Source organism: Dryobates pubescens, chromosome 15 (assembly GCF_014839835.1).
Source record: "Dryobates pubescens isolate bDryPub1 chromosome 15, bDryPub1.pri, whole genome shotgun sequence".
Taxonomy (NCBI): Eukaryota; Metazoa; Chordata; class Aves; order Piciformes; family Picidae; genus Dryobates; species Dryobates pubescens.
Genome location: NC_071626.1, coordinates 4,340,640 through 4,355,624, shown reverse-complemented (window position 1 = coordinate 4,355,624; position 14,985 = coordinate 4,340,640). Strand labels below are relative to the sequence as shown.

General features: G+C 38.2%; 1 protein-coding gene across 13 annotated transcripts in view; it reads left to right on the top strand.

Moving 5' to 3' along the window:
- The window catches only part of ANKS1B (ankyrin repeat and sterile alpha motif domain containing 1B), a 414,109-nt gene that overhangs the window by 34,033 nt on the left and 365,091 nt on the right, over positions 1-14,985 (top strand). For 11 of the 13 annotated variants that reach the window (XM_054167872.1, XM_054167864.1, XM_054167871.1 and 8 more), the window contains exons 2-3: positions 8,028-8,108; positions 12,355-12,511. The exons of 1 other annotated variant lie outside the window; for it this stretch is intronic. In XM_054167872.1, the coding sequence (XP_054023847.1) occupies positions 8,028-8,108; positions 12,355-12,511 (238 nt within the window). The remainder of the gene's footprint in view (positions 1-8,027; positions 8,109-12,354; positions 12,512-14,985) is intronic. One more of the 13 variants, XM_054167861.1, reaches the window with a different exon arrangement.

Here is a 14,985-nt window from a genome sequence, read left to right as displayed (position 1 = left end):
TTCTTATTTTAGTGTCACCTAATTTTTACAAAGAAGTCACAATGGTTTGTCTGAGAATGGATTCTGTTCTTCTAAGGAAACTTCTGATGGAATATACTGTGCTTCAGCCCCCTCAGTCATTTCCGTGGCCCTCCTCTGGACCCAGTCCATCAGGTCTATGTTCTTCCTGTGCTGAGGGCTCTAGATCTGGATGCAGTCCCCAAGATGAGGTCTCACCAGAGCAAAGTGACAGAATCACCTCTCTTGATCTGCTGGCCACACTTCTTTTCATGCAGGCCAGGATGTGATTTGCCTTCTGGGCTGCAAGTGCGCATTGTTGGCTCTTGTCCAGCTTCTCATCTATCAGTACCTCCAAGTCATTTTCTGCAGGGCTGTCCTGAATTTCATCATCCCCCCAGTCAAGTCTGTCTGATTATTTGTCTTTCTTATTGTATGGGCTAATATTACCTACCCTGTTTCTGGTTGATCTTGATCAGTTTATAGATCTCATGCAAAGTGTATAGGTCAGATTCTTAACAAGGGTAGAACCCATCTACCTCATATATCGATGGAGCCCAGAGTGAGGAGTTACCCTCCATAGGCACAGTTAATCTGATGCACTGATCTTCAGCATTAGCCATATGGCCTCCCTATAGGATTGCTCAGATCACATAAAATCGTACATGGAGATATCATTGGCAACAGTGTTAAAACATGGTTCATGTTGCTTAAACATCAATGACTTGACTTCTTAAAGATAATGCCTGCTGATCTAGTTTTGGACTATTTTCATAGTTTAGTTAGTAGCTGCTCTCACAGTGTTCTTGTGCAGGATGATGCCAAATGGGAGTTAACTTTTTTTTCTAACCAGGATGACTGGATTCTCAGGGACAGAACTCTGGAGTGGATCCAAGGATCTGTCTGACTTCTCATTGACAAGCTATGGTTCGCTATGAACTAAGCAAAATCCCAATGTGTCCCCATAGACAACTGGAATACAGAGGAACCCTGCTGTCATAACAGTTGAAAGCTTTCTCTCTTTCAGGCACTCCAGGCAAATTGGTCTTGACTGTAAGGATAAAGCAAACCTAACCTGTGTTAGTCAGGAACATTCTGCTCTCTGAATAATGACAGAGTATTATGCAGTGTACCTAGCCAGTGTACTGCTGGATGAGTTGTCCACAAAGAATGATGAAGCTCAGCTGGTTAGATAAAGGTCGAATGTAAATTGACCTTATATACGACAGATTCTTTTACTAAAGCGTGACTAATTTATTGCACGTTCCTTGGCATGGCATCATCAAGAAGTCAAAGTGTTTCTCCTTTATCTTCTTACACACTACCTGCACTTTTAAATAACATTTAAACTGATAATTAACTCCATCAGAATAAAATTATATACCTTCAAGTTAAGTGGATTGTTCCAACTTCAAGTAAACAGAGGTAGTGTGGAAGTAAAATCACAGTTTGGTGAAGTTTCCCAGACTTATACTATCTATGGACTGTAAACAGACCAAGGGATAAGAAAATAAGTGGAGCAAGCTGCTTTGTTGCTTGAACTTGAATAACATACTTAATCCCATGAAGCAGATGATCATAAATGTCATTGCATTATTTATGTCGAGTCAACTAAACAGCAAGAATCAAACTGAGAGAAGCACATTCCACACGTTCAAAGATGTGATGGGTTTTGAGTCTCGTTTCACACTTCTATGACAAAAGCACTTTAAATAAGCAATTGGATTTATATATCAAATTAGCTTTATGGGCTGTCCAGGGAGGTGCTTGAGGCCCTGTCCCTGGAGGTGTTTAAGACCAGGCTGGATGAGGCTCTGGCCAGCCTGCTCTAGTGTGAGGTGGCCCTGCCCATCGCAGGGGGATTGGAACTAGATGATCCTTGTGGTCCCTTCCAACCCTGACTGATACTATGATTTCAGCTAATATTAATTGAATTGATAGTTCTTCTGCCTTTTTTTTTCATAATAGAAAACTTTGTTTTTATTATAATTTTGAATTTCTAACTCACTACATGCTACAGCTGGTTTTAATACTGAAAAGATCTAAGGTAGCCTTACTCAAGACAGCATCTACATTTGTCACTTTTAGGGCCTGTAACTTCACTTGCTCAAAAAGAACCCTAAAATGCATTTTTAAATGGTTTTTTTTTCATGTGCAGCTTTTTAGTATCTTATGAATTATTTGTTATACTTTGAGATATGTCTTCCTAAAAGTTGTTTGCCCCCCCAACTAAAGGCAAATATTTACATTTAATTCCCTTGAAGTGATTTGAAAATGTATCCCCAGTTCAGCATAGCAGTGTATATAATAGGTCAAAACATACATGGAAGGGACATGCATTATTTTTACAGGGCAATGCATCTTGCATAACACTGGATTCCATCAAAAAGGAATTTGCAGAAAGAAAAAAAAAATACCCCATTTGCTAAAATCAAACTATTCTATATTTGATAAGCAACATTATTAATTTATGTAGATCAGGGCCACATGGTTGTCAATTTGATGCATTTGTGCAGCAAAGAGAGAATGGGAGCTGCATTGCTGCTGCTCACAATAAGTAACATTATTATTTTGTGTCAGAATAACTGATGATACCTCTGATGGTGTAAAAGTTTGCATTTCCAAAAATATCCTGTAAAATTGTTCATACATTTTGTATAAGCTCAGGGGATGTGACAGAAAATGTGTATGGATGTAGGCAGAACACTACCGAGTATAGATAGAGCCTGGCTATGTCCTCTAGCAACTTTAAAGTGATGTGTTTCAGTCAGATTAACATCAACAAACATAGAAATTCTGGAAGAGTTTGCCTCAGCACAGCACAAAGACCTGTAATATATATTTAGTCTATGGATCACAGGGACAATAAGGAAACTAGTTTTATCTGAGCTGGTTGGTGTTTGCCACTGATACCAATGGGAACAGGATGAAGCTTAGGATTTCCCAATTATTAAAGCTGATCTGACAAGATGAGATACACCATTTCTTCAGGCCTGAAGAGCCAGAGTGTTTCTTGTAAGAGATTCCAAATATGAAGAAGTCCTGGGAAAGAAGATGGGAGAGAGGAGTGGGAGGGGTGAGGACTAGTCATATGCTAAGCCTCTCAGCATTCAGCAGAGTTTGGGCCTTAAAACATGCAGGCATGTACACCATCTCCTATAGAGGAACTGTTTTCTTCCAGACACTGTTATCCTCTTCCTTGCCACTTCATTTTGCAGAAGAAATAAATTCCAGAGAGAGTTACCCATCACTGTCTGATAAGGTTTAAGTGAAACCAGTGGGCAGACAGACACTGAGGTCATCAGGCAGCTTTCTAAAGCTTTTAAAAGACTCTCATCATTGTTTTACCAGAATGTTTTCCTTTCACCTTGGCAGAACTACTAAATAAAGACCATAAATATCAGTGCATAGAAACTGAAATAATAATGAAATAATATAATGAAGGTCTCTGTGCAGAGGAGAAATACAATGGAAACAGATCTTAAATACTATCATTATTAAATTATTATATTTATTTCTGTTACTACTATTAATAATAATTCAGTAGCATTAATGTTTATTATCTTTATTTTTTTTCCTTCTCATAGCAGGGGGTTTGGAACTAGATGATCTTGAAGGTCCCTTCTAACCCAAACCAGTCTATGATTCTATGATTTTTATGATGCTTTTATTATTAATTATTTTATCATTATAAAAGCTTTAGTAACATTAATATATTTTTTCCCCTGCCCATAACAGGGAGGTTGGAACTGGATGATCTTTAAGATCTCTTCCAACCCAAACTAGTCTATGGTTCTGTGATTTTTATTATTTTAGATTATAAAATCATAGAATCATAGAATCAGTAAGGTTGGAAATGACCTCAAAGATCAAGTCCAACCTGCCACCCAACACCTCATGACTACTAAACCATGGCACCAAATGCCACGTCCAATCCCCTCTTGAACACCTCCAGGGACGGTGACTCCACCACATCCCAGGGCAGCACATGAAGATGATGATGATGGTTGGAAGTAGATGATTTTAAAGGTCCCTTCCAACCCAAACTAGGCTATGATTCTGTGAAAGTTGTGATGAGCATTTTGTTGATACTTGCACAGTTCTTGCACTGTTGATAGGGAGTGGGCCTGTGTGATGAAGATTAGCTGAGTCAGCTTCTGATTTCCTTTCTTTTGTATTCATGTATGTGCAACAACAGCCACTTCACAGTAAGTTTTTTTTGCCATGTAGCAAAAAGCACAGCAAAATAACAAATCAATCAGCTAAACATCTTTTTCTTTAGTCTGTCATTTTCATATCACTTTTGAAATGTTGCTCTTTATATGTAGTTATCCTCAGATCATTAAAAAAGGGGGGGGCAGGAATTAATTTCCTTACCACGTAAAGATTGTTTGCAATTAATATTTGACATCAGTTCAAAAGGTCAGTATTCTTTGTCTACAGTGGAAGCAAACTCTAATAAGAAAGCCTTTGTGCCTTTGGTTGCATACCAGATTTCAGTTTCTTTGTGACTCACTTCAGCAAGTTATGCTAGAGAAAGCTAACTGATGATCATGTTTTAATTCAGGGCTTCAATTCATCATTAACTGAAAGGTGATTTTTTTTTCCACAGAAAAATGGGTTCAATTATTTTCTTAAAATTTGGTAAATAACAGATTTCCCCAATGTACTGATGGAAAAAAAAAAGTCCTAATTTACTAATGCATGTAAAATTAAGAAGTACTCCAGGTGAGGTCTCACCAGAGGAAGTAGAGGGGGGAGAATCTGCTCCCTCGATATGCTGGCTATGCTTCTCTTGATGCAGCCCAAGATGTGATTTGCTTTCTAGGCTGCAAGTACACACTGGTGGCCCATGTTGAGCTTCTCATTCACCAGCAACCCCAAGTCCTTTTCTTCAGGGCTCCTCTCAATCCAGTTGCTGCCTCTTTAGACCTAAAACGTCTTTAGGCTTTTTCTCTTCACCCCACCTCTTTTTGAAGACAGATGCTTTTTATGGAGCTAATACACCACTAGGCTTTTGCCCGGCTGTATTCTGATTGCAAGATAAGAGCTTTAGATGAGCTATTCACCACAGCTGGGAGTTATAGGGGCTAAGAATTGCTATTCACATTCTGTCCAAATTCAATTGTCAGTCATTAAAGCAAAAATACCCAGTGTATATACCTACATGCATTTTGTAAGAAAGAATGCTGTAGCAATGCAAGACCTCCTAGGACGAGATTTCTCAGCTGGCCCAAGGGAAAAGAGATGCCTGCAGCCAAGTCCTGCTCATGTTTCTTGCATTCCTTAGATAACCAGGTTCTGATTTTGGGCATACCTTCATCATGTACCATTTGAGAGCTGACAGTGATTAGTCTTTCCATCCTATCCGGTCTCTCTGAGTCATCAGGATTTACTCACTGCCCTTTGTCTTTGTCTCCCAACCTGAGTGTCCTGAGGAGCTTCATATAAGTGCATTTATATACTCATTAATAAACATTGAAAATAAAATAATAATAATAAAAAAAAAATCACTATAATTTCAGTTGAAAAATATTTCCTGAGACCTGGGTCAGGAAGTGCAACAACGGATCAGAGTGCTTGAACTAAAGAAAACTAGGGGACAAGACAACTAGGTTTTGGTTGGGGGCTTTGTTTATTTGTTTTTGTTTGTTTTAATAGTTTTAAAGGCCTAATACATCATGAATAATATATGAACTAATGGATCCCTTGCATTTTGACCAATCAGCCAACAGGCAAATCCTCATAACTGTACACTAAAGAAAGCAAACAAACAAAACCAAGTAAATTATTATTCTGGTCATGTATTTGTGTACTTTAATATTTTAAATATTACTTTCTAAGACACTGTTTTTTCCCCCCTGCAAAAGTAAAAAAGACAGATAAGGACTTCTTTCCTTCTAGCAGATAAGGACAGCCTGTCTTTGCAATATAAATAACATCTGTCTATTATGGAGGAGCTATCATTTCAAGGACTTCATTTTTACTACTTCCTGAAGTTAAAATAAGTTCTTTTAACTGGAAAGATTAGAGTGAATTTGCTAGCTGCAAGCTAATTTCTGTAGAAAAGAGCATCTGTGGACTGAGCAGATTAAAAAATAATATCATATAATAACTTCACACTTTGTTTCTTTTTACCCAAGAAAATGTTTCAGTCCCGTTCTTCCAAGAATTTCAGTGGCAGGGGGGAAGTGAGGTACCCAGCAGTCTGTAGCATTCTACTCACTGCGGAGCACAATGTATCACACAAATGGTTTTGTATGCATGGAGTGTGGCTTATTGGAAATTGGCTGCTGAAATTTATGAGGTAATTAATCATTTAAACATACACAATGGAAAAAAAGGAGACTGGTCTACATCATCAGTATTCCATAGGTAATAAAGTACAGATTCAGTCGTAAAGAATTCTTAAAAAGCATGTGTTGAGTATAACGTGTCATTTTGTGGGTGTAGAACATGAAAAATGTCAATATGAAAAACTTCTTTCACCTATTAGGTTCAGATTATTTTCTTTAAACTGCAGCAGTTGATTCTGAGTTATGAAGTGAAGGGGAAATATGACTTGCCAGTGACTACTGAAAACTGCGTTAGAGGCCAAAGCAAACGGACTGTAGTTTAGGGCTCATAATCCTTTGTCCTGGAAGTTGCAGTACCAATCATTGAAACCTGTGTTAATGAATGAAAAAAATTGCCTTCACAAAGTATCCAGATAGCTTTAAGTGCATTTAGTTAGGAAAAACAAAACCAAGCAAAAACAAAACCAAAAAAACCCAACCAAACCCATCCCTGCTGATATTCAATATGCCTCTGGTACCCAATTTCCAGTGTTTGGGGTGTTTATTTTCCTTGGGTTTGGGAATGGTGGCTTTTTTTTCATGGCTTAGCAGCCACATTTTTCTACTTTGAAACAAAAAGATCTCTCTCTTGTACTGTTTTATGAGGAGTCCATAACAGTGAAACTGGTTACACTGGGCATATAATGAAGCTGACTGTAAAGGAAGTGCTGCAAAGTACAGAAAGATAAAAAAAAAAACACCCTCACCAACATTTATTAAATGTTTGGGCTTTATATATTCATAGACTCATAAAATGGTTTAGGTTGAAAGGGTCCTTAATGATCATGTAGTTCCAATCCCCTCCCTATGGGCAGGGACACCTCCCACCAGCCCAGGTTGCTCAAGGCCTCATCCATCCTGGCCTCGAACACCTCCAAGGTGGGAGCATTCACAGCCTCCCTGGGTCAACCTGTTCCAGTGTCTCACCACTCTCACTGCCAAGAATTTCTTCCTGATCTCCAGTGTAAATCTACCTACCTCAAGCTTCAATCCATTCCCTTTCATCCTATCACTACAAGCCCTTGTAAAAAAGTCCCTTCCCATCTTTCTTGTAGGCATCCTTCAGGTACTGGAACGCTGCTGTGAAGTCTCCCTGGAGCCTACTCTTCTCCAGGCTAAACAGCCCCAACTCCCTCAGCCTGTCTCCATGGGGCAGGCACTCCAGCCCTCTGATCATTATTGTGGCCCTATATATATATATATATTATTGCTTAAAATGGGAGCTAAAATATCAGGCCAAGTAATAAACCTAGATTTAGAGTCCTTTTACAAGGTAAGGTTGGTTCCCACCAAACTTATTTTTGTATGATCCTGGAGCAACCTACCTAAAGTCAGTGAATATGTATTGTGAAAAAAAGTAGTGCAAAATCAGATTGTTACCTCAGTGTAATTACCAGAATATTTCTGGAAGAACAGATCTAATTGAACTGACAGAATAGTTAATAGTCTTTGAGACTGCCCTACATAAAGTTCATGACTGCTGTAAAGATGAATGAGTAACATTATTTTTATAAATAAATGATATTGATACCAACATGACATTTGCTATTTTAAGTTCCTTTCAAGATAATCTGTCTCTTAAAGTTTAATCACACTTGTTGCAGAGATCTTGAGGTTATTTATACATCCCACATCTGACATTTCAGTAATTGCCTAGCCAAAAAATTAACTTTTACAATTGTGCTTTGTCTGCAGCATCTGGCGAGGACCAAATATAAACTGCACAGACAGTTCAGGTTATACTGCTTTACATCATGCAGCTTTAAATGGACACAAGTAAGTGCTTCATGTTTAGTTGTAATGTAGAATGACATTTAATTGTATAACTTAAAAATATGTAGCATAGCACTGAGATTTTCACAGAAAGTTGGCAAATCCTGACTTACTAAAATTAACTTTTTTCCCCCATGGGATATATTAATATAAGAATTTTTTTTGACACAGTCATTGAGATCAGCATGTAGTCATGACAAATGGGAAATGAGGTTTAGAAGCTATTGATTCTAGACTGGTTCTTCTAAATTCTTCCTCTGTTTTGGATAAATTCATTACTGTTGCTGCTAGTGGTGGCTCTAGTGCTTTTTCAGTCAGGAATTGTGGTGTACTTGTGTGTGTCTGTACACATATATAGTGCATTGGGTGTTTAAGGAAGCAATATTGTGAAATCAAAGAACAGTATAGATTAATCATTATCAAAGCCAAAGTAGCAGGCTAAGAATATTTAGTACTTAGACAGCTGAAAGCAGGGGGGAAAAAAGGCTATTACCTTTATCATAAAATCAGAGAATGCATCAGGTTGGAAGGGAGCCTTAAAAATCATCTTGTCCAACCCCACTGCAGTGAGCAGGGACATCTCCAACTAGATCAGGCAACTCAGGGCCCTGTTAAGTTTGACCTTGAATGTCTTAAGGGATGGAGCCTCCACCATATCATTGGGCACCCCATTCCAATATTTCACTACCTTCACTGTGAAGAACTTCCTTCTCATGTCTAACCTAAATCTATCCAGCCCCGGTTTAAAACCATTTCCCCTTGACCTATCCCTACATTCCCTTCCAAACAGTCCCTCCCCAGCTTGTAGCTTCTCCTTCCCTGCTGACCCTCCAAGCTACCCCATGGAAGGAATTTGAGGAAAGCCTGCATTATCCTCTGTGAGGGGTACTGCACAGGCACACCAGTGCAGGTGAACTCTTTTAAGGCATTCAAGTGTCAGTAAAAAAATGTGGAAACTTGCTACATATTTTGTTATTGCACCTTGTAATTTGTTTTGTTACCTCTGTTATTACATGTTGCCCCTTGCTACATGTTAACCTTCACTGTATTATGCTGCCAACTGCATGTTGTTATTAAGAGAGAACAAGAAAGAAAGATTTTAATGAAGTCTATAAAGTTCTAGTGGGATGGACCCCACTATAACCAAGGTAAGAGCTGCCCCACTTAATGCAGTCCAGCTATCCTGTTTGTAAAGTGACAGTGTTAGCACTGACTGGATTAACACTGAAGAAAATGTGGCCATAAGGCTTTGGGTTATTCCTCTGTGGGGGATAAGGAGCTGATCAAAACCCATCTGAAATTAAGAGTGATTGGCACTAACTTCAATGTGATTTTTGGCTTGTCCCTAAAATCACACGTGAATCCATAATGACTATATGTTTAGTTTAATAATGTCACTTTTTTTGCATTCTTCCTTGGAAAAATAAACTAAGAAGTGTCTTCAATTGCATTATAGAAACCTGCATATTTTCTTTAGATCAGATGAATCTTTGGGTGAATGAAAGATATTCTGTTTCTGAGAAAAAATAAATGAAGTTTGAATACTGCTAAATTAGATATTGTGCCTTTCCTCAAATTTCAGTTCTGTAGCAAGATTCAGAATCATCTATTAATCTATTTTACCTCCATGGAATTAGATCTAAGTCCTTAATATGGTCTATTAAACTCAGTTTGGATTTTTTGGGTTGGGTTGGTTGGTTTTTTGTTGTATTGTTTTTGTTTTTTAAAGGGAGAAAATTGCATGAAAATCACATTTCTCATTGTTCATGGCTGGAGTTTTGTGCCATTGCCTATTTTTGATTTAGAAGAGCCCAAGCTTTAGCTTTCAAAGATTGCTGCTTCTAAACAGATGAAAACTGGGTTTAGTATGTTTAATACTGACTATAAACCAATAGTTAGCCAGAAAAGCAGCAATATTGCTGTATATACACACAGAATATAGCAGAGATTTCAAGTGGGAGTTAGCAATATAAACTATGAACTCCCAAAACATACAAAAGCCAAACAGTGTTTTCAGACACTTTTTGTTGGCCATACTTTTGCTGAAGTCAAAGAGAACCTCAAGGTGTAGACTTCCCTACAGCAGCAGACGTAACTGCAGCTTTTGAAAAGGTCATGATGACCACTGGCTGCTGTGAGCCCTTAACCTCACAGCAGGGTAAGTAGCTGTTTCTGATGTCACATTTATAGCTTGTTATCTTAAGTTAAACTGATCTTCATTATGAGGTATTTGATGATAAATCATGTGAATTCAGGACCTGCTACCATGGGAGCACTCTCAGCAAGAGGGGCAGTTGGAATTGGCTAGGTGGCTGTAATTCTGTTAGAACAAATAAATAGCTTTCCTCTCAGTTTCACATTTGAAACTTGATGTCCAAAATCAATATTGGGTATAATTTTTTGACACAAGAGCCTTCCCACGTAGAAGTTTTTGTCCTTTGAAAACTTTTAAGGTTTTCAGTTTTCACATCACATTAGAATGAACTTGAGAGATTTCAGAGGTTTTAGAAAAAGTGAGAGCATAAGACTTAGTGACCCAGCAGTAATTAGTGGCTGGGATATTTGTTGCACACCAGTGTTCAAGTCCCAGCTTGATCCTTGCATGTGATGAATTCCCTCCTCCTTGGTTATTCTGGAATAGGTCTCCTTCTTTTTGAAACTATTCTTCTTTATATAAGTAATTAAATCATATCTGGGACAGGTACTTGAATCTCAGTCTCCCTAAGTAATTTTACTTAGCCCAGTAATGTTACTGGGCTAAGGACTCTGAGTGTGCTCCTCTCTAAAATTTACTTCTACAAAATGAAAAAGTTCTGATAGAGCACTAAAAAAGACTCACCCTAGAGAAAGTGTGATGGGTCAGGGCATTCTTGAAGGATGAAGGAGACACAGGTTCCTTTTTGTAGCTTGAATATTACAACAGACTCTTCTCAATAGTTGCTGTCTGTCATTATCTATTTATTTCATTTGGGGTTTTTTGCTGTTTTCAGTTTGCTTCAGTTGGTTTTTTTTGCTCTTTGCCCCAAACTTCATTCAATTATTTACCCTTTGATTTGTGTCCCTTTCAAATTACTCTTTCTCTCTAGCCTTCACTACGCCATCCTCTGCATGAGAAGTCTTTTAAACCTTATTTGTACTAAAAAGTTTCTCTGGGAGTAATTCTCCTGGAACTTTCTGTGTAGCAAGTGTTGGGAGAAAAATTGCCTCAGGATTTACCTCCTTAACCTGTACTCAAGGACTTTGTTTTCAGTCGTAACAGAGACTATGTTGAGGTCCCTCCCCTCCTGAGTTTTTGAGGCAAATCAGTCAGAGCCAGTGTTTCCATATTCAGCAAAATTGTGTGTAAAAATGCCCAGACTGGATTATTGATGCTATTAACATAATAAATGATGAGGCCTGACTGTGTCAAACTTTGAGAAGACAAATGGAGACATAAGACAGAATTTATTTACTTTCTGACATACTTGATAACATGATCATAGCACACAGCTGATTTTTATGTGTAGTGTTTGAAGTGCAAGAGACTGCTTCAAAATCAGGGATGCAATGTATCAGCTTTTTCATTTAATGTGTGACAAGTGTGAAAATACTCAAAGGAATAGAATAAGAATTAAAATAATGAAAGTTGGTGGGGGTTGGTTTTGGGTTTGTGTTATTTTTTCCTCACTACTCTCAGGAAGCTGGCTGTGGGAAATGAAAGTAGAAGCAGTTATTCCATAGAAGATGGTATATATCTAACTAGATCATCATTGCATTGTTTGCCCCATCTTTGAGATAATACTTTAAAGAAGAAGGGAACCTCTTACTTAAACCTTACTGCAGGAACTGTGTTGATAAAGCTACCCTCTTCCTGCCTGCAGAACTTGGCAATGGTAGGGGCAGGAGCACTTTTCTGCCTTCAGTGCCTGGAATGTTTGTCTTGAGGCACATGTATGTGGTCTGGAAAGGCAAATTCTAAAGAGGATTCTTTTGCCAGGTGATCCTGTTGAAGGAAACAGATTCAGAGATCTGATGATAATCTGGTTGATGAGTATTCATGAGAAGTAAGAATCATTACAATTAATAACATTTTGCCTATGTTTTACTATTTCATTCTTAGAAATGATTGGTCCTCACTTTTGTAGCTGTTTCACTTGACTTACAGGATTTTTTCTCTTCTTCAGGGTAAAAATTTTGGTAAAATATGTGTTCATGTAAAAATTTCAAACAAGCTTCCTGTCCATTTTCAGATTTACTTCCTGTTTTCCAGGGATATAGTTCTCAAATTACTTCAGTATGAAGCATCAACTAATGTGGCAGATAATAAAGGTTATTTTCCTATTCACTTGGCTGCTTGGAGAGGAGATGTAGACATTGTGAAGATTCTCATCCATCATGGACCATCACACTCCAGAGTGAATGAACAGGTAAAGTGATAAAAAAGTATTTGTGTACATCATCACAGAATCACAGAAAACATCCAGTTGGAAGAGATTTCAAAGATCAATCAGTCCAGCCTTCAACCCAGCACTGAAGGGTCAACACTAAACCCTCAGCCCCAAGTCCACTCGCTGCTTAAACACCTCCCGAAACAAGCAGGACATATTCTTTAGGTCTGGCAAATTTATAGCCAAGTTTAAAAAAAAAATTAGAATATTCTGTTCTCCATTTCATCTCCAAGACTGATAAAATCTTTCAACTGAAGCATGACAGATATCTTTCTTCTGGATGGGCACTGACCTAAAGAATATTAGATTTAAAAAGTGTGAAAACCCCTTCTGCTAAGTTTCTGAAGAATCATTTGAAGGCATACTCTAGCTGTGCAACTTACATATATTGGTGTAAATTTGCATAAACTCTAGGTCTGTTTTCCTTTATTAGATTCCTAACATTTTTAACTTGGCAGATAGAATTAATATTCTTTGTATATTTCGAGTGTACTGTAAAAGAACTGATATGCAGAGATAAAGGACAAACCAGATGGGCTGCATATATACATGTGCAGCAGAAAGGACACATAAATACTAGGGAAAAATGATGAAAGTATTACAGTGGGTAAGGGCAGGATAAATATGTTGCATTCTGTTGTCAAACAGATGGCACACCTTCTGTTTTCTTACTGTATATTCTGATATAGTCTATTTGTAGGGATAGTATTTAGATATAGAGAGGAGACAATTAAAATCTGACACCGTGTATAGTCAGCTGGACTGTTTGAGAACTGGAAGTAGGCTGTGAAATATGAGTAGTAACCATCAGCTACTGAATTTGCCAGGATAATTAGGAAGTTATTGTAATAAAAAGGTGGGAGTCAGTTCCAGATTTGGATCTGAATGGTAGTGTCTGCATTGCCTGTGTACAAACTGGTTTTAGTCAACATAATCACAGGATTCAACAGAGTTATTCAGGTCACCAAAAGTAAGGCAGGATTTGCCCAAACACAGAAATCTACTACCTTGTAAGGCCTTGCAGTAAATGAGCAATCAGTGTGTGTCTGAAGGTATGACAGGGAACGATCAGAATTTCCATGTCCTTGTGCAGGGGCACAAGGTACACTTTGATATTTGAGGTTATAGACTTAGCCATTGCGATCTGTCCAATAACTATGATATGAATATCCAGTATTAGTGCAGGAAATAGAAGAAAATAAAGTAATAAAAGAGGCTCATGTGACAGTCTTCTGGGAAATCCTATAATACTCTGACTCATCCAAGAAAAAATGCAACCCCCAAAATTTGTCCTTCTGGGGTTTGAGCTGCAGATTAGGAGCGTCTCCAAGTTTCTCATTCTCATCAGCAGTTGCATGTGGAGTGAAACTAGCTGAATTGTAGGATTACCTTTTGTCAAGGAGAGGGTTGGAGGGTTTTGCTCTTTTATTTTGTTTTGCAACAAAATAAAAAAGCATCTTTCTGATTGCATGTTTTGCATTCACCTGAAGAGTTTCCTTATACTCTACTGACAGGAAATTGAAAGCTGAGGAGGAACTTCAGAGAGAGGGATAGTGAAAAAAATATTTCAATAAGATCAGAAAGAGAAATTTAATTTCAAACCAGCTCCTCCCCAGCCCACAAACACTTCCAAACTTCTACAATATTCTTGAACCTGATCAGGTGTGCTGTCCAGTCTCTGTGGTTTGATCACTGGAGCAAATAATCAGGGATGCATCTGACTTTACACCCCACAGAGTCAAAAAAAAGTTCTTGTCATTGGATCTCCTGCTGTTTCTGCATTCTACCTCAAAACTTTATATGGCAAAATGCGTGAGCAGTCCTCACAAGCAATGTTGGACTGTGAGTCTCTTAAGGGAATCTTGATCATATTAAACTTTGAAGTTAAACTCAAGCAAACACAGTTCTTCTAGCCTGATAAACCCCCTGGTGTTCCACTCTAGCCAATGGCTGGCTCTAGTGTGCGGACTGCTTTCCCCTGCTAATTAGCACTCCACACAGGAGATTATCCATATGAGGGAAGGAGAGAAATGCCATGTTTATATAAAGCCATTTCCTCCCACATACCCTCAAGTAACATCAGAGTGGCAATCCCCACCCTAATGTGTATTGTACATTTTTATGAGTCTGCAGGTTTCTGAGGCTTTTGCCGATGGGCTCTGTAAGACAGGTGAGGGCTCCTCTCAGCTTCCAGCTTCTCTCAGGTCTATGGACCTGAAACTACAGTTTATAAGAAATTCTGGGCAGCTTTTCCTGTAAGAGATGGGGAGGAAGAGAGGCATTTTTTTCCTAATGCTTTTTCACCTCAGACAAAAAATATGCTCAGGTTAGACTTTTTATTTCCCCGCCCCCCTCCTCAGTTTTGCAAACATCACATTTAGAATGTATGTGCTTTCAGTGTAAGAAAATAAGCTTGTTCCTTATTTAAAAATAGCAGCTAATTTGTAACATAT